The 26,077-nt window shown below is 48.1% G+C and overlaps 3 protein-coding genes across 4 annotated transcripts in view; 1 reads left to right on the forward strand and 2 right to left on the reverse strand.

The window, feature by feature from the left end:
- Positions 1-2,038, forward strand: part of spen (spen family transcriptional repressor) — a 36,639-nt gene extending 34,601 nt beyond the window's left edge. The window contains exon 15 of the mRNA XM_066690538.1: positions 79-2,038. Within this exon, the coding sequence (XP_066546635.1) occupies positions 79-210 (132 nt within the window). The 3' untranslated portion in view covers positions 211-2,038. The remainder of the gene's footprint in view (positions 1-78) is intronic.
- Positions 2,039-4,328: 2,290 nt separating this feature from the next.
- On the reverse strand, positions 4,329-14,523 carry zbtb17 (zinc finger and BTB domain containing 17). Of its 2 annotated transcripts, XM_066690540.1 has the most exons (16): positions 14,387-14,523; positions 12,933-13,327; positions 9,663-9,839; positions 8,979-9,485; positions 8,756-8,851; positions 8,224-8,483; positions 7,972-8,114; positions 7,310-7,610; positions 7,099-7,186; positions 6,888-7,004; positions 6,675-6,795; positions 6,418-6,548; positions 6,038-6,271; positions 5,765-5,854; positions 5,201-5,638; positions 4,329-4,885 (listed from the first exon to the last, which is right to left on the reverse strand). In XM_066690540.1, the coding sequence occupies exons 2-15, from the start codon at positions 13,135-13,137 to the stop codon at positions 5,226-5,228; spliced, it is 2,883 nt and encodes a 960-aa protein (XP_066546637.1). In that variant the 5' UTR covers positions 13,138-13,327; positions 14,387-14,523; the 3' UTR covers positions 4,329-4,885; positions 5,201-5,225. The 2 variants fall into 2 exon arrangements, with proteins under 2 accessions (XP_066546637.1, XP_066546636.1); XM_066690539.1 differs by having other exon boundaries at positions 4,329-5,638.
- A 7,087-nt stretch (positions 14,524-21,610) lies between these two features.
- Positions 21,611-26,077, reverse strand: hspb7 (heat shock protein family, member 7 (cardiovascular)). The gene is made up of 3 exons (XM_066690693.1): positions 25,417-26,077; positions 23,303-23,436; positions 21,611-23,004 (listed from the first exon to the last, which is right to left on the reverse strand). The coding sequence occupies exons 1-3, from the start codon at positions 25,595-25,597 to the stop codon at positions 22,819-22,821; spliced, it is 501 nt and encodes a 166-aa protein (XP_066546790.1). The 5' UTR covers positions 25,598-26,077; the 3' UTR covers positions 21,611-22,818.

Genomic DNA, 26,077 nt, shown 5'->3' on the forward strand with positions numbered 1-26,077 from the left:
AACAAATAATGTAGGATACAGGTAATGTAGAATATATTTTAATCTATATATTATTCTCTCCCTCCCTGCTTCTCTCAGCCAGCCTACGTGCTCCAAATTTTCCCTCCCTGCGAGTTCTCAGAGAGCCACCTGTGCCGCCTGGCCCCGGACCTGCTGGCTCGCGTTTCCAGCATCTCCCCACACCTCATGATTGTCATCGCCTCCGTGTGAGTGCCCCTCCACTGCAGCCATGGCCCCCGCCGCCCTGGAAGCCCCCCTCGGAGCCACACTGCGAGCGCCACCCCGCTCCCCACAACAGCAAGAGCGCTGCTGGCTCTCCCTGCCCGCTGCTCCTGCCTACAGTCCGGCTCTCCTCTCGCGCTCCCGGCACCTCCTGGCTCCCTGTGACTCCTGGGGCGATGTGTGTGGGAGAGGGTGGAGCGGGCCTGGGGGGGCTGGGCAGAGCTGACAGTGGATTGGTTTGGTAGGGGGTGTTTGGTGTGGGGGCAGAGTGAGGACGCGCCGACGGACTTGTCTCGCTCTCATTCATTTTTGTGTTTTATTTTTTCCGTACAAGAGGATGGGATCAGTCATTGCACTATATTTCAACACCATGGCCCTTTGGACAGACGGACAGATGGACAAACAGAGCGCAGGCTGTTCACAGAACTGTAGCCCAGAGCTGCCTGCTCATACAATGAACAGAACTCGGCCTGAAGAGAGGACGGAGGGAGACCTGGGAGAGCCACAGGGCGTCGCTACTCTACCGCCGTCGCTGCTGTCTCTATTCAGATTGCAAAGTGTACTGCTGCTACTTCTACTGCTACTCCTACTGCTGCTACTTCTACTGACGCAGTCTACTCAACTCGCTACGTCCACTGCTGGTGGTACTGCTACTTGTACTACTGCTACTGCTACAGCCACTCTGGCCCACATGCTCGCTCGTGCTCTCTCTCTCTCGCTCTCACTCTCTCCCTCCCTGGCAGTGGTGCGTCCTGCTGCAGTTGTACAGTGTAGTTTATTCCCGGCAGCACAGCGCACAGGGGCTGATCTGCTCTGTTCTTGATTGTCGTTACCTTGTGGAATTGGAGCGAGGGAGACGCAGAAGTGTACATATATAAATATTTCAAAGGACAAGCAGACCAACGGAAGAGCACCGACGGAGGACTGGACAGGAACCCGACACGAAGCCAGGGGAAGGGTGGCGCAACTTTTTTTTTTTTTTTTAAATCTGTGCCAAAATATCTTTTCAGAGAAATACAAAACAAACTTTAAAAAAGAAGTGAAAAAATAACGGGGAAAAAACTAAAACTTATTTTCATACTTGACTTTGTATCGTCGTTCATCGTAAGTGCGCTTCACTCTCGACCTTGCCTGTTTCCTGTTGTCCTTCGGAGGCTCCTGCGCTCTCCCTTCCTCAGCGCAAGAATTTACTTTCCCCTCCTCGGGAGAATTTTATGCTTGTAAAGATGTTCCTCTACAATTCTTGTTAATTTATGGAAAGTTTTTTTTTTTTTTTTTTTTTTTTTTTTTTGCAACCGTGATTATAATTATTGTTATTTTTACTTTTCTTGTTTCTCTGCCTTCCCTCTCTCCCTTGTACTCGCAAACGTTGTTTTGGTTTTTTTTTTGGCATCACAACTGAAACTACGGACGAGATCGGCTCACAGAGACTGACACGAACACGACGTCTGGGATTTTACAGTAAGCTGAGCCAACTCCTCACTCAGACTGCAGATAAACCACACTCTCCCTCTGTCCCTTAGTCTGTACATCCGGTCACACGTTGTAAATAGTAACTCGGACTTCTGTGTTAATTTTTTCTTTTTTTTGTTTGTTTTTCAGGGTCATTGATTTGTAAAGTACAAAAACACAAACAGAAAATAACAAAACCGGTTGAACCATGTTAACAGTTTTTGTGGTGTAAATATTTGTACAGCGTCCAGGCTGACAGTTCTTTCATGGTGATGTTGAAGGCACTTATAATTTTGATACACAGAAATAAAAACAAAATACCAAAAAAATAAAAAAAATAAAAATAACATTAATGAATCTTAAACTGGTGGTCGTTTGGAGGAGTTTTATTTCATGTGTTTGATTTAGGTTTATCACAACTGGTCACCCGCAATATTGACAGCACCCCCCAATTCTGAAATGAAACCTGTGTACACCAAAGAAAAATGTAAACGCAACATAAAACAATTTCAAAGACTTTGATTTCCTTATACGAAGTGTAACTCGGTAGTCAATTGAAATAAACGTATTAGGCCATAATCTATGGATTTCACATGACTGGGAATACAGATGTGCAGGGGCATGGATCAGAAAACCAGTCAGTATCTGGAGTGACCACTGTTTGCCCCGTGCAGCACGACCACATCTCCTTCACATAGAGTCGATTGTGGCTGTGGAATATTGTCCCACTCCTCTTCAATGGCTGTGTGAAGTTGCTGGATATTGGCGGGAACTGGAACACGCGTGTTGCTGGCGTGGTTACACATGGTCTGCGGTTGTGAGATCGGTTGGACGTACTGCCAAATTCTCAAAACGACGGAGGCAGCTTATGGCCGAGAACTTAACATTCGATTATCTGGCAAACGGCTCTGGTGGACATTCCTTCAGTCGGCAGCCAATCACATGCTTCCTCAAAACCGGAGACATCTGTGGCGTTGTGTTGTGTGACAAAACTGCACATTTTAGAGTGGCCTTCTATTGTCCCCAGCACAAGGTGCACCCGTGTAATGATCATGCTCTTTAATCAGCTTCTTCATATGCCATGGATGGATTATCTTGGCAAAGGAGAAATGGTCACTAACTAACTTTTTGTGTGTATGAAATATTTCTGGGATCTTTCATTTCAGCTCATGAAACATGGGACCAACACTTTAGATGTTTATTTTTGTTCAGTATACGTGTGTGTGTAATCTAAATATACACATACCCACACTCACTCACTCATAGCTGTAGGGGTTAGAATGCACAACCTTTATTTAAAACGGTGGTTCACCGAGTACTTGGACAAATTTTGAACTCCAGTAAAGTTGTATGTCAGTTCATCAGCCAGAATCTGTAGTTCTCTGTGGGGCGGAATAAACGCTTCAGCGCCCTGCAAACCGACTATAGATATGAAGATATGAACTGACTGCGACCGGCAGAATAACATGGTTTCAAATGAAGCAGGGTCCTGTGCCACATCTGCGCTGAACAGTTTGAGGAGTCGGTAATGCTGTGAATGTTCTAGTGAGTGCAGCGAGGTCTGTAAAGGCACCCCCTTGGTGGGCAAAGAACGCTGTGGCAGTTTGTGTACAAAGATGCTCTGTAACCCTAACCATACGATCGATGCGTCGCATGTTGAGAGCTGTTTATATTGATTCAAACGGTACCACACAAAAACACAACATGCAACGACACGGGGCAGGGCAGCTCAAGATCTCGCTGACATGTTCTTTAAATAATTTAGAATACATTTAGGAAAATTAATTGGAATTGCTTGTGTTTCACAAAGGGTGTATGAATAGATTAGGCTTTACACCATGGTTTGTAACTGATCAGAAATCCTTTATGAGGTCAGGGCTCCTCTTGAGCTGCAGATCACAAAACGGCACACACTGTAAATGGCTCCCCAGACCTGGGTAATACACTGATCAGCACCACTGATGATTTGGAGAAATACTCCTGATACTCAGAGACAAGGTGACTGTGCTGAAGCTCAGGGTAGTGTCTAAGTTGTCATGTGTTATAAACAGGACCACATAAACAGTACACACTTGGGATTAGGAGGGTCTTACAATGACCCTAATACTCTCTCTGAACCCTGACCCTGAAATGTGTGTGGGTGAGCTGCCTCGAGTATCAGTCTGACCTCCGCAGAGCTGTTCCTGCCTGGCACTACACCCTACAAGTGCTGTTTGATGGGGTAGTTATTCCCATTTTTTTGTTTTCAATATCTGTATTTTAGTAGTCATTATTTCTTAAGGAGGCAGGTGAGGCTCAGACTCCACTACTGCCAGTAGAGGGGACACTGCTACTATATATATTCTATATTCATATACACATACCCTACAACACACTCACACACTCTCTCTATATATGTTCCAACAGACAGTGAAGTGACACTTAATGGAATGTGTTTTTAAATCATTATATATGTATATCACTAAGTTATATCGTGTATAGAATTTGCAAAACAATTGATACTTATAAGTACAATTTATCACAAATGTTGAGGTTCTGGACTGCTAATGATTTAATGACTTTAAAATATAAATAAAAAAAATCACACTGAAATGATCACTCCTGTGTACCGCAGTCCCAAGATGCTGCAACACACCTCACAGAAAACACATTCATGAAACTAAACGGAAATGCCTTTATCTAATGACAAGTGTGTAGGTGCATACAGAGACCAGGAACATTGTCATTTTTAATTTCTTGATTTTTAGGTCTTTAAAGATTGTTTGCTCCTTGTTTTGTTACTTTTGGAAAAGAGTCCAGCGACCCAGCAGTGCAGTGTGACAAGACACAGCTCCATCAGTGACACACACAGGGGTCAGGGCCCAAACTGCGCTCCTCCGGGGCCCGCGGGGCTTCCAGTTCCAGCTGCGTGTCTCTCTCTCCATTACCTGATTAATGCGGCACTTCATCAGATGTACAGAACCCTGTTTGAAAGGGCCCTCACTGCTGACTGCTCCCCACAGTCCCGTGAGTACACAGTGTCCCCACCCTCTGAAGGGGAGTCACCCCTGCTGGGAATTCCTGTCCTGCAGAAACCAGTCAGTGGCGCAGCGCAGTGTGGGAGTGCAGGGGGCCTCCAGGGTCCTCCTCTCTCCTCGCTGCATGCTGTCCGTCTCGGCGCCGCAGCCGTGGACCTCCCCTGCTCCTCTGCCTGTCACTGCAGGAGCTTTTGCTGTGACAACCATGAAGTAAAATATATTTCAACTGGCGGAAAGCAAAGCCTTACCTGTCGTTCGTCTGAGATGTGGAAACGATTGCGAGAGCAGCGTGTGAGTGTGTGTCTGTGGTTCGGTCTCAGTGTGCTGGTGTTGCTGTGTGGAGGCGTTCAGAGGGGGTGAGTTGCAGGGCACTCTGGGAAGAGGAGAGCAGGTTCTCAGATTTATTGCTCTTCCCGTTTGCTTGTTCGCTCTGCTGTCACCGCCCCCTTACCCGGCCTCCCCCTGACCCCACCTGGCCAAGCACCCTGTGAAAGCCTGCCCGAATGCACCTCTCCAACAGCAGCTCTCCCATCTCTACTCCGCTTGGCTGTTGCACTCCATCTCCACTGTCTGGGTCTGTGGTTCTGGCTCGGGCTGTGTGTCCATTTCCTGGCCCTCTCCCAGTTCTGCTGCCTCCGCCGCTTCCACCATCGCCGACATGCTCGGTGGTGGCGTCTCTGCTCCGGCTTCCTCCGCGGCCGCCGCGGTGTCGGGGGGGTGTGTGGGGGCGTCTCGTGGGCGGAACAGCAGCTCCCCCGTGTGGACGATGTGCTCGGCGCCGGTCCAGGCTGCCGCCGCACCGCTGTACTGCTGGTAGAAGTCCGAGTCGGCCTGGAACATGACGAGCGCCTGGGCCGTGTGGAGGCGCACGTGCTGCGCCAGGGAGCTGGCGTCCACGAACTTCTCACCACAGGAGTCGCACGCGTACAGGATCTGAGTGTGGGGGTCTGAAAGGGAGACACAGAAATTAGAGAGAGAAAAACAGAGCACAAGAGTGTGAGGGGGACACAGAGACAGAGCTGAAGACACACAGAGATATTACTGAGGTTCTCAATGTCTCAGTGGAGTCTCACCTGCCTCCTGCACCTTCTCCACCGCCTTGGTGATCTCAGCTTTCAGAGCTTCGGTCTCGTCTGCAGACACGGAGGCAGTCACCGGGACCACTGAGGGTGAGAGGGAGAGGAGAGAGAAGAGAGGGGTATACGGGGCAGAGAGAGAGAGATAGAAGTCAAATAGAGCACAGTGAGCCCAGACATTAAAAAATAATAGTCTTTAAAAGCCCATTATTCTATATAGCGCCTTTTCCCCGCTCTCTGTGCTAGGAAGGTACTCGTGTCGCGTCTGACCTGTGAGCTGGGTCACGGCGCTGGCTGCCAGGGCCTCGGTCGCCAGCGTGACAATCTCATCAGTCGTCACAGTCACTATGTTGACCTCGCTGTCGTCCAGCTCCTGGGGGGTGCCGGAGGAGTCCAGCCTCCTCATTCCGGCCTTGCCCTGGTGGACAGTCTTGACATGGGAGCGTAGGTTGTCCACACGGTTGAAGCCACGGCCACACTTGTCACACAGGAAAGGCTTCTCTCCTGGGGGGTTAGGGGCAGAGAGTCAGGGACAGTGAGGGCCAGCAAGGGCTAAGCATTGCCTGCTCCCAGTCCCACGATATTGTTCAACAGTTGATTATGAGTGTGGGTGTGTGGAAGCATGTTCGCATGTCACTGGCGTGTCATACCTGTGTGGATGATGACGTGTTTGGACAGGTCCCCCACATTGACGAAGGCCTTGTTACACACGTGACACTTGTGTGGCCGGATGTTGTCATGATGGCGGATATGGTTGGCCAGCTGGCTAGACTGGACGAACCTGCGGGGTGAGAGGACAGATGCACAGATAGAGACAGCAGGTCAGAAGACATAATCCTTTGAGTGCTTTTATACCCCCCTGCCCCCTCTATATTCCATCCCTGTTTGAACTGCCCCCCCACCCTACCTCTTGCCGCAGCGGTCGCACACGTATGGCTTCTCTCCGGTGTGCTGGCGCACGTGAGCGATCAGGGAGCTGGCCTGGGTAAAGCCCTTCCCACAGATCAGACACAGGCACGGCTTCTCACCTGCAACACAGCACCGGCAGCTCAGCACAGGCAAGTGTGTATGTGGGCGGTGTTGCCATGTGGACAGGTGAGTGTGTGTGTAGACAGTGTACCTGTGTGGATGCGGACGTGCCGCTGCAGAGCCCCGGGGTCCGCAAAGGCTCTCTGGCAGTGCATACAGACATACGGCTTCTCCCCGGAGTGCACACGCAGGTGTCTCTTCAGATTCCCTGTGTGGGACAGAGAGAGTGAGGGCAATGGTGTAGGAGAGTGAATGAGAGTGAGATGGCGGGAGAGAGGGAGACAGGCGTCGGACAGGCGTACCTGAGGTGGTGAACTGTTTCCCACACTCCTTGCACTTCAGGGGCCCGTCTGTGATGTGGATCTTCAGATGAGCCTTTAGGTTCCCCACCTGAGAGCAGCAGCAGAGAGACACAGGGCAGTGTTCAGCAGGGCAGTGGACATAGGCAGCAATGGAATATGAGAACGGAAGGACAGAAGAACAGCGGAAGCACAGAACACATGAAGACCTCACCTGGTTGAACCTCTTGTCGCAGTGCGGGCAGCGGTGGCCCTTGTCGGTGTCGTGCGTCTCCAGGTGCCTCATCTTGGCGGTGGGGTCGGAGAAGGCACGAGTGCAGTAGTCGCAGGAGTAGGGCTTCTCTCCGCTGTGCACCAGCTGGTGGCGCTTCAGGTTGCCCGAGGTGGTGAAGAGCTTGCCGCACTCGTCGCAGCTGTAGCGGGCCTCACCTGTGTGCCGCTTGCGGTGCAGGTTCAGCAGGCTTACCAGCCGGTAGCTCTTCCCACAGGCCAGGCAGCTGTACGGCTTCACCGGGCTGAGAGGGGAGAGGATAAATGTAATTGTAAAAATGTATTGAGAGAAAGAAAGAGAATGTGGGCCAGAGTAGCAGTAGTACTAGTAGTAGCAGTTACAAGTAACAGTACCACCAGCAGTGGACGTAGCGAATTGAGTAGACTGTGTCAGTAGAAGTAGCAGCAGAGGGAGAGAAGACCAAGAAAGAGAGAGAGATGGAGACAAAACAGACACTGAGAAAGACAGACAGGGATGGAGAGAGACCAGAGGGAGAAGAGATCAAGGCTGGAGAGGAGTGAGGAAGGAAGGAACAATGGGAGCAAAGCAGGGAGGGAGCAAGGGAGTGACTGAGTGATGGAGGGAGGGAGGGAGGGAGAGGGCACCTGTGCGTCTTCTCGTGAGCCTTGCAGGCGGCCGGGTCGGAGAAGGCCTTGTGACAGTCCCGGCAGGAGAACGGCTTCTCGCCCGTGTGGATCCGGATGTGACGCTTGAAGTTCCCTGTGTGTGTAAACTCCTTCCCACAGTCCTACAGCACGGGCACACGGGCACACAGAAGAAACAAAACAGAAATGGTCACTTTCAATGCCCCCCTCACTACCTTTTCCCCGCCCCCTTTCTGTCCCCCTCCCGCTCACCTCGCACTTGTGAGTCACGGAGCCGTATGCTCTAGATTCGCTGCGATCTCCCAGGGCTCCTGAGCGCAGCTGCCTGCCATCAGAGCTGCTGCTGTCCTCCTCCGCCCCTTCGTCCTCCCCTGCTCCATCCACTTCCACTTCCCCTTCCTCATCCTCTTCCTCCTCTTCTTCCTCCTCCTGCTCCTCCTCCTCCTCCTGTGCCTCCCCATCATCCTCCCCTTCCTGCTCCTTCGACAGGCCCGCGTCAGCTGAGTCAGAATCTGAGACACAGACACAGAGATGCACAGACAGACAGAAGAGAAGAGAAGTGAGGTTAATTTCATTTACTGGTCTTAACTTTTCTGTTGAGATACACACCATCTCTCTCCTTACCTCTAGTCAGTCCCCTCTCTCCCCCCACTCTCTTCCTCTCTCTCCCCCCTTCTTACCTCTCTCCTGACCCATCTTTCTTACTTCGCACTACCTCCCCATTTCATCCACCTCTTGCCTCTCTCCCTCCCTCCCCTCGTCTCTCTCCCTCTCTCTCTCTTACCTTTCTCTCTCTGGGCTCGTTGAGTGTTTCTCTTCGTTCTGCTCCGGCGAGTTGTCATGTGTGTCTGGCGCCCTCCTGTGGCACCAACCGGGACTTCTGCAAACGACCATCAAGAGTGCAGACGATCACTGACTGACACTGATGCACTGACGCTCAATTAGTCAGGCACATTCACACACAGTCTCACACTCTCAGAGTCAAACACACACTCACACTCTCAGACCTGGCCTGTAGTCTGCGTCGGAGGGGTCATCCTGGAACACCGGCTCTCTGCCCTCCTCCTCCTCCTCCGCGCCCCTGCCTCCTGCCTCCTCTTCCTCCTCCACCAGTGCCGCCTGCTGCTCATCCTCCCCTGCCTCCTGCTTCAGCCTCTCCATCCCTGGGAGCTGCGTTGTCACGGCGATTCCTTCATGGGGGGCGGTGGGGGGTTGTGTGGAGACAGGCTCAGGCTCAGGCTCAGAGATGGTGGGTTCCAGGAGGGGTGCGCCCTCCGCCTCAGTGGGGGGGTGCGAGTCGGGGACAGTGCCCAGGCTGGTCTGTGCCGTGTCTGCTTGCGTCTCGGTGTCCAGCCCCCCCAGCACCACTATCTGCTCCTCTTCCTGGGTGGGGGCCTCAGGGGGGGGCGTGATGGCCATAGTCTTCTCTTCCCCCCCACCCTCACCCTGCGTGGCCTCCCCCGCCTCGATGACCTCTGACCTCTCCTTCCCCAGCTCCTCTGTCTTCTCAGAGTCTGCAGAGGTCAAGGCAAACTATTATTAATATTATCACTACTGTTAGTACTACTATTTTAATATATGACTATTATTATAATGATGAGGCTAACTCCAGGGCCAGGGAAAGGGCCAGGGCCAGGGCAGGGCGAGGCTGGGGGCTGTAATAGGAGCTGCTCTGTGCTGTGATCACGCACCGATGGCGATGGCAACGGCGGCGGCGGCGGGGGGGGCGGTCAGGCTCCTGTAGGCCGTGCAGGCGCTGCTGATCTCCTGCATCTGCAGGAATCCGGCCACCGCCAGCACATCGTCCACGTTCTGAGGTGTCAGACTGAGCTTCGCAGTGTACATGAACTCCAGCACCTGCCCTAGGCCTGTGGGGGAGAGAGAGGTGACTACACATATTGCCACTACGGCTACTATCTAAAAGTATTTCTCATTACCGCAATAATATTTCACAAGCACAAGAGTGGGACATTCATTTTTTCTTTTTCACTTTTTTGAACTGATATGATAAAAATATAGTAATGGACAAAATATAATTCTTTACTTTATTAATATATTTTATTTTCAATATTTTCTCATTACCGAAATATACCTCAAGAATGCAATTGTAACATTTGGGATCATTCATGTTTAATTACTTACCTTACCAAATTTAGTTGAGTTCCTACAACAGCTTAACCCATAGTGTCGGTCTATATTATGCTAAGCTTAACTGAAGGTGCAGTTGAGGTAATAATAATTAAATTACTTTATATATCGGTAATGATAAGCAGGTTGCGGTAATGAGAGTAACTGAGTAGCCTATGTAAAGAGCAAAAGTATTTGATTTCATGTTTCATGTTAATCAGATAACAGTGTAAAATGTATAGATATGGTGCAGCATCAATATCAAAGCATAAAACACTAGAAATGTTTATTGAATTTAAGTTAATCAGGGCTGACTCCAGGCATAGGCTATACAGGCGACCTAGGTCACCTAGGCCGACATCCATCCAGGGGGTTGAGATTACAAAATATGACTTGATTTTATGCCTAATATTGCCTACTTTTGAATTAATATAAACATGATAATTGATGTAGTTGTATCTGAAGACCCCCAGACCCTCCTCAGTACCATTTACTCTCATAATAAATCACATTCCACGGCTTTACTTAAAGCTGGTATTTGGGGTTGCCAATCCAAAATCTTGACTAGGGAACCATTAATGTCAGCCCTGAAATTAATAGGACTATTATAATAACCAAAAAAGAAACATAAAAGACAATTGTGTAGGAAAGTGAAAAAACTGTATTCTGTGTTTCATATCAAAGGAAACATAATATCCATAGGTGATAATATGACTTCAAAAAACCTAGATAATTATATAAGTATTAAGTATTGGGGGTGGATGGCTCATGAGCAGTACATTTTCAATTCAGTGCCCCTAGCGTTCAAATTAGAACATTTAATAGACAATCAAACTACGCCTTTTATTAATGGATTAGTGACCTCAACTCTTCTATTAGGTGGGTCAAAATCAGTAATTTGCAGTTAATCGAATGACTAATGTCTAAGAAGAAAAACAGTGACGTATTTATTGGGGAGGGGCATCAGGGCCATGAGGGAAAAAAAAAAAAAACTGTGATTCTTTAAGTCATGCCCAAGACTATCCCTGAGTTCCAAGGCCGGAGTGGCTAAACCATCTCCATTAACGTCTTTACCTCAATTTGAAAGTGAAAGTGAAAGTGAAAGTGAAACTGGAGCAGAATCTATGATTTTTATTTTTGCAGACTTTCCTCTGTAAAGCATCAGATTAAGACCCTGAGATTCACAAGTCAGGAATTTCAAATTGGAGGTAAGAAAATTGTTGATTTTCTTTGGTGTATATGAGGAAAACTTTCTTTTATTGAAATTGTTTGTTGAAAAAAATTAAAAACTAAAACTGAAGGGAGGGGGTAGCAGGATGGTAGTCTTCATTGGCAATGAAGTTAAATATTTTCCAGAAATCAAATAGTTTCTGATTTAAACTAGCTTCAGGTCTTCTATTATTCTATCAACAGGGGAGCAATCATCCAGTGGCTAAAACTACTCAAAACATATTTGCACCCCACTATGAAAGACAAAAGACTTGATGGGCTTGTGCACCTGTACATAAATAAGTATCTCAAACTAATTTATGCAGATGTTCTTGATGAATTTAGGCGTCACAACAGGAGACTTGAATTCACCTACAAACTCCGACACGGAAACAGCATATTTCCAATGAAAACGCATATTTCTAGGAGGGGCAAAAATCGAAAATTTTGCATCCTCACCCATTTAAAATAAATAAATACATGGTTTATCATTTCAAGGAACAGTACATATAGACCAAACATTTAGGGGGGGCTCGAGTCCCCTGCACCCCCCTCCCGATCCACCCCGGAGTATCATAACAATGTAACTGTTCATCTGTAATATTTTCTCACTACCGGTCAACCTGGGTAACCACATAATATATTAATTTAACAATATTATCCATTAATATTACAGATAAAAAGACAAGTTCAACGTAAAATACTGAGAAATATGCTTTTCATCATTACCGCAAACTGAGGTTCTCATTACCGAAATCGTAACGGTATCGTAAAATAGCGGTAATGAGAAAATACATTGCGGTGATGAGGAGGCCTAGTGAAAAATGCTACCAATAGGGGCAGCCTTTTTGACTCAGCAAAAAATAATACATCATCTTGTAGAGCTTTTTAAAGACTGTCATATTGATCAAAAATGTATAAAAAAAAATTATGATGATAACAATTTATCATCTATAGCGGTAATGAGAATCTAGTGTCGGGAACAGGGGCTTTAGATACAAGAACAACATTTTTAGTGAATAAAAGTGAGGATACTAGCATACGTTTTGTCCATCTTTGACCTTCTCTTGTTGATGCATCATGGGAGAAGAAAACTGAATTGACAATATCTTTATGATTTTGACAGGGCAATGATCAAATATTGCGGTAATGAGAAATGAGTTGATGGACACCATGTTTTTTTTCATGATATTATCCATATGATCATGTCTAGTTTTTTTTAAATAAATTATTTTGATAAACTCTAATTAAAAAAATGTCCAATAGTGTATTTTACTTGTAATACATTAGATGACCATCTTTTTGAATTGGGGACACATTGCGGTAATAAGAAATTAACTGGAAAATGCAGACAAAATCTTAAATAATGTAATTATGCAAGACAGAATACATGTATATCTACTGCATTAAGGTTTTACCATTTAGATCCATTATTTGTTTTTATATTCAAATTATGCCCATGATTCAAGGTTGGTTTAATGAGAAACACCCTAATAATATCAGTTATGCCACAGCTACCCCTTCTACCACTACAGTGATAGAGTGGTGCCACTCCCAACACCACCCGTGCTACTACTGCCCAGCAATGTGGGGGTCTGTCCCCAGGTGTGAGGGGTGGGGCTCACCTGCAGCATTGCTGATGTCCAGGTGCACCACGTCCTTCTGCTCCAGGAAGAGCGTGCGGAAGTAGGTGCTGCAGGCCGCCAGCAGGGCCTTGTGTGCCTTGAAGTCCACGCCGTCCACCACGAAGGTGCAGTCGCACAGCACGCCCAGCTGTCGCTGCTGGTTCAGCTGCTCCAGCACCTTCCCACTGTGCCATGGGAAGTCCATCCCACACTGCCGGGGTGGGGGAGACAGTGAGAGAAGGAAGAGAGGGTAAAGAGGGAGAAAGGAAATTTAGGAGAGAGAGAGGGTTAGAGGGAGAGAAGGAAGAGAGGGATGGGGGAAAGAGTGCACGCTGACCCAGAGAGACAGGTGGAGAAAGAGAAAGAGAGAGGGAGGAGACACACAGAGCTCCTCACTGACACACAGACAGACAGATAAGAGAAAAAAAATCACATTCAGTTCAACAGCACCCTGTACTAGCTGCCACAGAGAAAGCAGTGTTATTCCCAACTAACCCACTTTCAGCTGACCCCCCAAACCCTCTGAACCCCACCCACAAACAGCACTGCAATTACTATTGAGAACTGCTGTTCTTATGCATTTACTTTCTGATGCTTTTATCCACAGGGAAACACAAGGGCACCCATTGAAACAGCCACATGGGTGTGTTGTCTTTGCTCAACACAGCAGAATTTGCTTGCATCCAGGGCTGTCCACTCACAAGTCACATTTTAAGCTTAACCCAGTGCAATACTAATATCTCTCCCTCTGTATGTGTGTGTGTATATATTAAATAGAGTAAAACATGTTTTATTATTAAAACAAAATTATATCATTTTTTATATATATTGTTAATAAACCACCCTTTACATTAATAATACAGCCTAATTATATGATTATTATTGCAACTCGCGTCTGTGCCGCCAATGAGAATGGCTGGCGGACGGACTGAAGGACAGACAGACACATGCACTCACTGATGGATTTATACTATCGTAGGATATTATCACACAGTGCTGAAACACATTATAGATCTGTGTGTCTTATGTATTTTATTTGGGGATGAGGTTAGGCTACTAATATACGGTGACTCAAAACCCGCTTGCTCAAGCTGCCGTGCGGGGCTGAGACGCGGTGTGTGCACGCAGGGCCACCGGACAGGCGTGCGGGTCAGCACCGGGCAGCGAGGGAGGCACGGCGGTCAAGCACACCGAGCTTTCTTCCTTTTCCTTTTTTTGTATTTGGTTGACGATGCTGCAGATTGATTATGCCCCCTCTATCCCTCCCGCTGTCTATCCGGGATTAATTCAGTTTGCCTTGCCGCTACATAGACAGTGAGCCGGAGTGAGCAGAGACAAGATGGCGGTCGCAGAGGAGCAGAGTCTGTCCGCCGAGTCACGTACCCTCCCGGCCTCCCTTCTCCGGTTACAGCTCTACAATATACCTGTTAGGTCCCCGTCGCGGTCTCTCTCACCTGCCCCCGTCTCTCCGGGCTCGTTTTGTGACGCTTTCTCGGCGAAACGCTGATCCCGCTCGATCGAGTGGTTCGGTGATCGATCTCTCCTCTCAGACTCGATCCGCCGCCATCTTCGGCTCTCTGATCGATTGATAGTGGCCGGGCGGAAAGCTGATGTTTGCGCAGGCGCAGGCGCAGGCGCGCTCCCGTGCAATGACGTACAAGTCCCAGGCACACGGGGTCGAGCATGAGGGATTACATAATTTATTTATTAAAGCACGATTTGAATTTAATCGTAATAATTGTCAACGTCATTACGATAAACTTTGGCTAAGATCCTTCTCTGCATTTACCAGTTCCGTGAAAGGTCTACATTTGCTCATGAAAATAACAGAACAAGTATTAAACACATTGCCAGCATTTAAAACAAGGGCAGTGATGTTCAGACTGTACAATGCACTAGTTAGAGTTCATCTGGATACTGTGTGCAGTTCTGGGCTCCACACTTCAAGAAAGATATCGCTGCTCTAGAGGCAGTTCAGAGGAGAGCAACCAGACTTATTCCAGGTCTGAAGGGAATGTCCTACTGAGAGACTGAGGACCTGAACCTTTTCACCCTGGAACAGAGGAGACTACGTGGGGACTTGATCCAAGTCTTCAAAATCATGAAAGGCATAGACCACATCAAACCAGAGGAGCTTTTCCAGAAACGCAGGGACACACGGACACAAATGGAAATTAGGCTTAAAGGCAATCAAGACAGAAAACAAGAGACACTTCTTCACACAGAGAGAGTCGTTATAATCTGGAACAAACTCCCCAGCGCTGTGGTCGAAGCTGAAAACTTGTGAATATTCAGAAATAGACTGGACATGATCCTTGGATCACTTAGTTATTAATGGACACCAAACGAGCATGATGGGTCGAATGGCCTCCTCTCATTTGTAAACTTTCTTATGTTTTTATTAATATATCCACTGTGGTGTGTACCCAGATGACCAGCAGTTATAGTCCTTGACAAGTAATGAAGCCACAGATTGCATGTAATATCCTCAGTACAATACAGTGTGGTATTAACATATACACCGATCAGCCATAACATTATGACCACCTGCCTAATATTGTGTAGGTCCCCCTTTTGCCGCCAAAACAGCCCTGACCCATCGAGGCATGGACTCCACTAGACCTCTGAAGGTGTGCTGTGGTATCTGGCACCAAGACGTTAGCAGCAGATCCTTTAAGTCCTGTAAGTTGCGAGGTGGGGACTCCATGGATTTGTTTGTCGGGCACATCACACAGATGCTCGATTGGATTGAGATCTGGGGAGTTTGGAGGCCAAGTTTCTATCAGAACCAGCATTCACTTTTTCACCAATTTGAGCTACAGTAGCTCGTCTGTTGGATCGGACCACACAGGCCAGCCTTCGCTCCCCACCTGCATCAATGAGCCTTGGCCGCCCATGACCCTGTCGCCGGTTCACCATTTTTCCTTCCTTGTACCACTTTTGATAGGTGCTGACCACTGCAGACCGGGAACACCCCACAAGAGCTGCAGTTCTGGAGATGCTCTGACCCAGTCGTCTAGCCATCACAATTCGGCCCTTGTCAAAGTCGCTCAGATCCTTACGCTTGCCCATTTTTCCTGCTTCTAACACATCAACTTTGAGGACAAAGTGTTCACTTGCTGCCTAATATATCCCACCCACTGACAGGTGCCATGATAATGAGATTATCAGTGTTACTCACTTCACCTGTCAGTGGTCAAAATGTTACGACTGATTGGTGTAATTAGAGCTATGGTCTGTCCATCTGTCTGTCCCGTGTCCCTGTCCTCTTCGGGACCAATGCTGAAGACCCTGCTGTACTGTGTCTCTCCAGGACTAGGGCTGGAGACCCTTGATAGCTCCCAAATCCAGTGTGGTTGGCTTTCACAATATCAAAACACAGAATGTATTATGTGTTGTGTTTTTGTTGATGTGGTTCAGCGGTGAGGTGTGGTGGTGTTGTGCCAGGCAGGCCTGTGTGAGCCTGTACTGTGTTGACATGTTGCTGCCCTTATTATTATTTACAGTTAGCTGGGATCCGCAGTGCATATCTCATCCCAGACACTAGACTTCCACTAACCTCTATTTTTAGTCCGTCTGGACCATGGGGAGTTACCTTAAATTCTATTTATAGTGGGGGGATTTTTGTACTAGTTTTCCATAATAGTTGAAAATAATAATTGAAAAGGAAAACTTGTATTTTCCTGTTTTGACACAAACACACAGAGACATATACAGGTGACAAAGGAAAAACCATCATGAAGTGTCTCAGTAAGGTGTTGGGCCAACACGAGCCGCTAGAACAGCTTCAATGCACCTTGGCATAGATTCTATGAGTCTCTGGACTCTACTGGGATGGAACGCCATTCTTCCAAAAGACATTCCCTCATTTGGTGTTTGGATGATGGTGGCTGAGAGTGTTGTCTAACACGTCAGTTCAAAATCTCCCATAGGTGTTCAATTGGGTTGAGATCTGGTGACTGTGAAGGCCATAGCATATGATTCACATAATTTTCATACTCATCACACCATTCAGTGAGCCCTAGTGCCCTGTGGATGTGCATTGTCATCCTGGAGGAGACCACACCCATCAGGATAGAAGTGTTTCACCACAGGATAAAGGTGATCACTCAGAATAACTTTGTAATGATTTGCAGTGACCCTTCCCTCTAAGGGGACAAGTGGACCCAAACCATGCCAGGAAAATGCCCCCCACAGCCTAACAGAGCCTCCGGACCCCCTCACTGTAGGGGTCAAGCAGTCAGTCCTGTACCGGTCTCTTGGTGTCGCCACACATGCACTCGCCCACTTGTTGAGAACATTAGCCAGTTGAGTGTCTTTGTGACTGAAGCTCCTGCCATTCATGCACCAATAATGACTCCTCTTCCAAAATCACTTAGATCCTTTCCTCTTGCCATCTTGATCCAAAATCGAGGTCAACTGGGCCTGCTCAGCATTTTTATGCATGCCACAGAGCATGATAGGATATGAATTGCTTAATTGTATCATGCAGTACACCTGTTTGGAGGCATCTGCATTCGTTATGTTCCTCCACTCATTTATTCAGGTTTTTCCTTAAATTTTTCACCCGTCTGTATATATACATATTATCACCATCAGCATCAGCCTATATCGATCCACTGCTGGATGAATGCCTCCTTAAGATGTTTCCACTTGATTTGGTCTATATATATAGGTCCGCGTCCACAATAACTTGGCATGTGCATGGGTTTACTCGTGTGACGCTGTTCAGAGCTGGAGAGGGAGGCGAAGTGTGTTCCCCCAGAGTCCTGTTAGTGTGTGTGTGTCCATTTGCCTGCTGCTCCACACAGCACACAGCGTGCAGCAGGACGTGCAAGCACCCCTGGGTTGGGCAAAGCTTCCGGTGAACAGGAGGGAGCAATTGGCTAGCTTGATCTGGTGGGCCCAGCGCAGCACCATCCAGACACCTGGGCAGCTGGTTATGCAACATTTTTAGCCCTGAGCCCTGTTTCTTTTTATTGTTTCTTTATTTTGTCCAATGCATTTTCAGTTATTTTCAATGTATTTGACTTTTATGTTGGTGAGTAGTTTTGCTTTAATCACGTTTGTTTTGTTGTTTTGTGCACGTTTATTTAAAGTTAAGTTTTTTTTGTTTTTGATTTTGTTAAACCACAAAGATTTTAAAAATTTTAAGTGATTTTAAGAATTGATTTTAAAAGTTTTTAATCATAAGTATTAAAAATTGAATTGTTTTTATATGTAATGTAAAATACTACATACAATAAAACAGTATTTTTAGCCCTGAGAGCTCTTTTCCTTTACTTCATTATCTCTGGGGGGGTGTAGCCTAATCTGCAATGTTGTAAGGTAGCAGGGAGGGGGAGGGGGAGCTCCTCAGAAATAGATCCTGTTAAGGCTAGGCGGGCTGCAAGGGTGTCTGGTTAAGAAAAAGATAAGAGGGTGAGAGAGATAAAAAGATATAAGATAAGGCGTGGTGAAAGCAGACCACAGCCACCCTGAGTCACCACAAGACAGCATAACAACTGCAGATCTGTGAGCTCTTCCCAAGTTTGTTTACAACGTGTGTGTGTCTGTGTCTGTGTTTGAGTGTTTCTGTATATGAGAGTGTGTGTCTGTGTGTGTTTGCGTGTGGGTGTGTCGGTTTGTGTTTCTGTGTTTGCATTGTGTGTCTGTTTGCATATTGCAGATTAAACTGCAACCACAGACACAGACCGTGCAGAATGAGGAAGCCCCGAAGAACAGAGAAATTAATAAATAAATACATATTAAAGAATGCAAGCTGCTGTACTGACAAGCCAGTACAGGTCTGTCAGAATTGCCGTCCGGGCAGGCTGAGGGGAGAGACAGTGGCAAGAGAGAGGAGTGTGTGTGTCTTGGTATGCGTTATTGTTTGTTGGTGTGTCTCTGAGTTCACTGGTCTGTGAGCACCTGTGTTTATGTGTTGTGTGTCTGTGTTTGCCAAAAAAAAATGTGTGTGTTTGTGTGCATGGGTCTATGCTTGTATCAGCATGAGTGTGTGTGTGTGTGTGTGTGTACCTGTGTAAGTGTGTGGGGGTGTGTTTGTTTGTTGTTCATGATGCAAGACTGCAGGAGAGGCGGGGTTGTTATGTAGGGAGGGGCCACGGTTTAAGAGGAGATGTGTGGGGTGGAGGAAGCCCAGTTCAGTCTGTGCTGCGGAGGGAGAGGAGAAGAGAACTGAGGAGAGGCGCGAAAAGGCGAGGCGAGGCGGTGAGACGAGGACAGGACAGGATAGGGCAGTGTGTTTCGCTGCCCTCTGCTCTGATCAGTGACCTGCAGTCTCAGCGCCAAACCAGAGAGACAGCATGCAGCCCGTGCAGGAACGCAGATCGCAGGCCACAGGTACGGAGCAGTGCTATGGATTTCTCTTTCGCTAACCTGCTGCCACTTATCTGGGGTACCTGCAGACCCTGCACTGCAACTCAACTCTCTCTCCATCTAACATTGTCTCTCCCTCTAGCTTTCCCTCTCTTGCTCTCCTACTCTCTCTCTCTTGCTCTTCCCCTTTCTCTCCGTATCTCATGTGCTCACTAAATTGATAACAACGATATTCAGTTTAGTTTCATTTCCTTGTCTATGTTGTTGTTGCTGCTGCGGCTGCTTTTGATTTTTGCACCTTTAGACTTTCTCAGTTGTTTTCCTTGTCTTTCGACAGAGAGAGAAAAGAGAGAGAGGAAGAGTGCCCTCACACTTCTGCTATTTTTATTTTCCTGTCGCTTCAGTGCAGTTCCAGGCAGAAGTGGCTGTAGATTCAGAAAGTACTGGGAGTTGAAAAAGAAAACAATCCGGCTGCCCTGGAGCAAGAATACTGCAGGGGAACCTGTCTGATCATTCGCTCCCTCTCTCTTTGCCCCCCTTCCTCTTTCTCTCCTTCCCGCCAGTCAGAGGTGCTGAAGATACACATCTCTGTTGTTTTTTTAAATCTTTCACTAACATTGCAGCACAGGCAGTCCCAGGCTCTGACCCAACAGAGGACAGTCCTATACTTCTGCCCCCCTACAGCCCTCCCAAACTGGATTGCACCACTTCCCTTTTGATCCAAGTTCATCTTTGATTTTTAACTTTATTTCCTTCCTACTGTCCAGTTGCAGTCTGACTATAGTCCCAGACTCTGACTCTGACTTAGAAGAGGACAATCCTGTGCTTTTCCCCTGGTCATCACATTACCTTCATTTCAATCCATCCATCCACTTTCAATATCAGCTTCATCCAGTAGAGGGGGGTGGTGAGCTGGCACTCAGGCCTGCAGGCACAGGGCACACCCCAGATTCAAGCTTATCTACATTTTTCCTGCTGCTAATAATTTCCTGGTTTTGGTGCTGTTGCAGGCCGGTTGCAGCCCCAGTCTGTGGCCCCGAGGAGGAGCGTCCCCCACTGCCTTGGCCCCCACCCTGTGTTCCTAGTGGGGTGCCCAGGCTCCGGTGCTGTGCTGATGCCTGACCACCGCATCCCTCTCCCTCCTGCAAGGCCTACCCAGAGGCCCCCCCCCACCTGCCTGCCCCACCACACCTTCATGCTGATTGATGGCTCCACCATGCAGCTGTCTCCAAGGAGCGTCACCAAAGAGAAGGGCTGCCAGCCACCACCCCAACAGGTGGCACATCCAGCCAATCGGGGGCCGGGTAGCACGGTGGCAGCCAATCAGCTGGCAAAGGCCTGTCTGCTGGGTGGGAAGAAGCTGGTGAAGTTCCTGCTCAGGGTCCTTCAGGGGCAGAAGCAGGGTGACAGGAAGTGAGGGACTCAGAAACTGGGGTGACTGGATGGGGCTTCTGCTTGTAGTGTGGCAATAGATTACCTTGGTTTTCCTCTTGTTTTTCCAGTTTATTTTTGTTCTAAAACATTGTCTTTTTGATTTCTTCCCTTGTTACTACTCTTGCAGTTAATACATAAATAAACAAATATACTAAACTGAACTTGACTGTATCTGTTGAGCTATAAACTCAGACAGGGCCGCTCACGTCAGGCATGCCAGGGAGAGAGCAGCATGTACTATAAATACAGCAGGGGGGGTGGGGGAATGGGACAGGCTGGCTTCCTGCACTCCTGTTACACTGACAGCTGACAGAGCCGGGGACACTGAGTCAGGTGCTGGAAATACTCAGTACAGAGACAGAGGGAGGGTGAGCAAGTGGTCACAGCCCCAGGGGACCCAGTCTCCATGTCAATATTGACTCTGCAACAACACAACCCATCGCAACACAAAACTATGCTTCTCAATTCTGTGACCCCTCGTGCTCTCTCCTCATCTCTCTCTCATATAAACATTATAAAAACGGTCTCTTCCGCTCCCTCTCCCGTCTCCCCTCCTCTCTCTCTCTCTCTCTCTCTCTCTCTCTCTCTCTCTCTCTGTCTCTCTCTCTCTTTCTGTTTCTGTCTGTAGTTGTGTAAACAGCAGGTCTGGTGTCACTGTAAACTTTCAAACACTCCCTCTGATAACTTTCAGATTCACTTTTCCTGTCTCTCTTTCGCTCTCTGTCTCTCTCTCACTCTCTCTCTGAGCTCTCGATCTCTTTCTCCCTCTCTCCCTCTCTCTCTCTTCCTCCATCTCCTGTCTGGCATTCAAAAGAAACACAGGATGAATATGAAATAAAACCATGCCAATCAATCAATCAGCCAGTCATCCAGTCAGTCAGTCAGTCAGTCAGTCAATGGATCAATAAGTGGCAGTACGCCCCAGGGACTCACAGACACTTTATTGGCAATGTAAAAATTCAACACTTATGTAGTCAGTGCACCAACCCTCCCGCCTCGGGGCATGAGGGCAGCTGCAGGGTCAGGCTGTGCAGGGCTGAGGCCAGAGCAGTAAACCTAGGCATGTGTTTTTTCTTTCCTTCGAGTTAAAGGGTGTTGCACTGAGCACCTTTCCCTGCTGAAAACAGTGCAGTACAACAGCACACCACACAGCACGGCACAACACAACTGCTAGCTGAAAGCACAGAAGCTGTTCTATTCTGCACTGAAGTCTAAACACTTCCAAACTCTGAAGGGCTGCAGTTTAATTTCTTTATTGATTAAATAATTTATAATAATTGTGTATGCTCCCGGTAACTGCTGCTGAACCCACTCAGAAGAAGGGCTGGTCTAGATCAATACACCGGCGCAAATGACTGCACCGGGGAAAAATAAATAGACACACAAGACAAATACATCACTGAACAACATACAATGGGCGGGGAGCAGGAGGGACGCAGTGGGCACTGTGGGGAGCGGTCGTCTCTGTGCTTGGCGAGGTGATGGATGTGTTGTTGATTTGGTCCAGAGCAGAAGGGTGGTTCTTCTGACATTTCTCAAGTCCTCTCCTGCACTCTCTCTCCCACTCGCTCTCCCTCTACCACGCTTCCTCTCTCTCTCTCTCTCTCTCTCTCTCTCTCTTTCTCTTGTTGGATTTCCACACCTGTAGGTGCAAGAGCAGTCCTGCCGAGAGAGAGAGGCGTTCAGTCTCTGGTCTGACCTCTGACCTCTGCGATGGGAGAGTTGGCAAACTGGAGGGCAATTGGACTCAAACTCCATTAAAACAAACAAACAAACAAGCCCCTACAGTCCATCTCTACTAAAGAAAGCACCACTGTAAACAAACCCATATACTGATCCAGAAAATGCCAGCTACAGTTACAGGACAATCAAAAGCAAAACTTGAAAATAGTCACATTTTAAAAATTACATTGTGAGAAAACTTTACTTATTTATTAGCTGTACATCCTACATAGTTTTTTTAATTATTATGTTTAAATATATATATACTACACAATCTTTGAAGTACAACCCTGTAGCTTATAGGCTGTACAGAGTACAGTAGGGGAACAGAGGAGGTACAGGGGCTATAGGGTGTGTACAGAGAGTCAGAGAGGGGTACAAGGGGGTACTGGGGCGGGCTCCCCACTGTGGCTCAGATCTTGATCTCAGTGCGGAAGGTCTGCTGGCCATGCTCGCCGGGCCGGGCTGGGTGGCGCCGGGCCTTGACGGTGAGTGCCCCGCTGGACCCCAGGACAGAAGTCACAGAGGTTGGGTCCACATCCTCTGGCAATTGGCACCGGTGGGTAAAGGTGTTCATCACTGTGCCATCAGGAGCCAGCTGAGAGAGGAAGGGAGGGAGGGAGTGATGGGGTGGAAAGAGAGAGAGAGAGTGAGGGGAGAAGGGAGAGGGAGAAAGAGATGTTCAGTGTGCAGACTTATGGGTAAGTAATCCTAGGTTTGATACTGAGCTGAGCTTCAGTGCAGAGCCCTCTACTGACAAACTGTACAGTCTCTGTGTTTGTAAAACTCTCTATGTATTAACTTCACAGTGTGTGTGTGTATTGTGACGTAATCTGCCTATATGTCTCTGTGTGTCCTGTGTGTCACTATGTGTCCCCGTTTGTCCAGTGTCCCACCTTCTCAGCGCGGACCTCGATCTGGTTGTTGGACGTGGTGACGATGACGTCCTCAGGAGAGAAGTCGCTGACATCCACAGTGAACTGGTACGTGTCTCCCATCGTGCGGACAGTGCCAGCACTGCCAGGGCGAGCTGAGAAAGAGGAGGGGGGGAGGGAGTATAGATGAGACCAAGCCTACCTTTATTTGAATGTGTCCCAAATTTAATCTAACAACCACCATTTTAAAACCTAGTCCCAAAAATGTAATTCCAGTGCAGTAAGCCCTTGTCCAACGCATGTTCTTCCAGTGCAGATTCACTTACATGCTCATTATTGAATGCCTTCAATAATGTGTGGTTCACCCAACACACAACAGTGCGTGTTCAGGAACATCGTCCAGCTTCCCACGCCTCTCTACATCTCTCCATGCTGGGTTCACCGCCGTTCACCTTGTTTTTCTACTTTGAATGTTACAATACAACAACATGCCTAAGTATTTCCAGTAAATCCGTCCAAGGAATATTCGCCCAGCAAAGTGTTCTTGAGCAACACAACCCCTGCGATGCAGGAGGGCCACTGTAGCGTACAGCCCAATTCAGACTCAGCTATCTGTGTGCATCTGCGAGTCTTTGTGAGTGTTGTGTGTTTGTGCAAGCGTTGTGTGTTTGTTAGAGTTGTGTGTCTGTGAGTGTGTGAGTCTTATATGTCTGTGTGATTGTGAGTGTGTGAGAGTTGTGTATTTGTCAGTGAATGACTGGTGTGTGTCTAAGTAATTGTGAATGTTGTGTTTGTGTGTGAGAGTTTTGTGTGACAGTGCGATTTTGATTGTCTGTGGTTGTGAGTGTGTGAGTGCTGTCTGTATGCAGTGCTGCCCTTATACAGAGGGCAAGTGCCGCATGTCTCATAGTCCCTGGGGTAGTGGGGGGGGGTGCAGGGCTAGACATAGGCGATGACCGCTTTGTCCCAGAGCCATTCCACAGCCGTGGCATCACGGGGCTGGACGCCGACCAAAAATGTGCTGGCGCCGCACCCTCCTCCGGGCATGGCCATGGATTAAAACTCTCTCTACCCCTCCTTCCTTCTCCCCCACCCCATCTCTCCCTCTCTCTGTCCTTCATTCTCTTCCACCCTAATCTCTCCACCTATCTCTCCCACTCTAATCTCTCTCTCTCTCTCTCTCTCTCTCTCTCTCTCTCAATTCAATTCAATTTTTCATTTCAAGTTTGCTTTATTGGCATGGCATACAGGAATAGTATTGTGTATCTCTCTCTTTCTCTTGCTCTCCTTCTCTCTCTCCCACCCTAATCTCCCCCTCTCCCTCTGTGTGTGCAGTTCAGCGCAGTAACACAAACATGCACAGTCCTGATAAAATCACCAAACCTAAAGACTTCAGCTCCTGCAAACTGAATAATCAGAATCAGAATCAGAATCAGAAAGTTGTGGGTAATCCTGCACATTTAACACACCAGATGCCAAAAACTTTAACATTGCAAACAGCATGAAATAAAGTGCGAATCCATCCACACACCAGACTCTAGTCCGGGACTCCACATGCCTGGCACCTCCACACGCCTGGCACCTCAAAGGCCGCACTCCTTCCATGTTGTCACCCAAAGAGTTTTGTTCTTCAGAAGCTGATACATGAAGTGAAATTGTGTTCCTTTCTTTTGTATAATCCCACTGGACTCTGTTTGCACCATAAACAAATAATGAGGCCGTGCGCGAGTTTATTCCTGCGGAGAGCGCAGCAGCAGTCCGGGCCTGGTCTCCCAGCACAGCCAATCGAAAAACAACCACGGGGGAATCACATGGCGCGTCTCCCCTGTAGTGAGAGTTGAGCTGCGCCCCCAGAAGCAGAACACTCTGGGAGAGCCCCCAGAAGCAGCGGGGGTCGGGGGGACAGCAAGGGCCAACGCCTCCAGTCAGAAAATTAGGTCCAGGTGTGAGAGTCACTGATTCATTGTTACCTACCCCTCGAACACACATCAACACTCAACACATCAACGTCCCCCTCCTTTTCAGAATCCCGCTACTTGGTGCCCCCCCGACTCTGATTTCTCTTACCCTCATCCCCCACACAATGCAACGCCACTGCCGCTTCTTCTTCACCCCCCCGGCCCCTCTTGACTCACCTGTGAAGCTGCGCTGCTCCTCATGTGGTCGCAGGAAGGAGCCGAACTCCTCACCGAAGATCCCTCTGGTCTTCTCCATGTGCGGCTCGGTGCCGGAGGAAGAGGAGGAAGAGGAAGAGGAGGAAGCCTGGTGGAAACTGCGCTCCGATCGGAAGGCTGAAGAGGCGTTTTTCAGGCTCATTGACGGTGGGTGGGGGGGTGGGAAAATGGTGGGTTTGGAGGGTAGTAGTGGGAGGCTGCGCACTCACACACACTCACACCTTGCTGGGAGGGAGGAAGATGAGCGTGAGGAAGATCAGGAAGACAGATCCAGACAGGGGAGTGTGGAGGAAGAGCAGCTCTTCAGTGTCCAAGTTTCGCAGTCTCTCTCTCTCTCTCTCTCTCTCTCTCTCTCTCTATCCGTTTGTGTGTATTCCACTCTCTCTGGATCTTCTCAGACTCTTTGTCTTCCTCTGGATCTCACTCGCCCTCTGTCTCTCTCGTTCTCTCTGGAGCCCCCTGTCTCTCTCCGTCTCTCTCTCTGCCTTGGTCTCTCTCAGTGTATTTGAAGAGGGTCTGTCTGCTGTGTTCCCAGCCTCTCACACACTGTTCTCTACAGGAATGCTGCTCCGCCTGGCTTTTATACAGCAACTTCAGTTATGGGCTTTTGTGTGTGTGTGTG

Source organism: Amia ocellicauda, chromosome 18 (genome assembly GCF_036373705.1).
Source record: "Amia ocellicauda isolate fAmiCal2 chromosome 18, fAmiCal2.hap1, whole genome shotgun sequence".
NCBI lineage: Eukaryota > Metazoa > Chordata > Actinopteri > Amiiformes > Amiidae > Amia > Amia ocellicauda.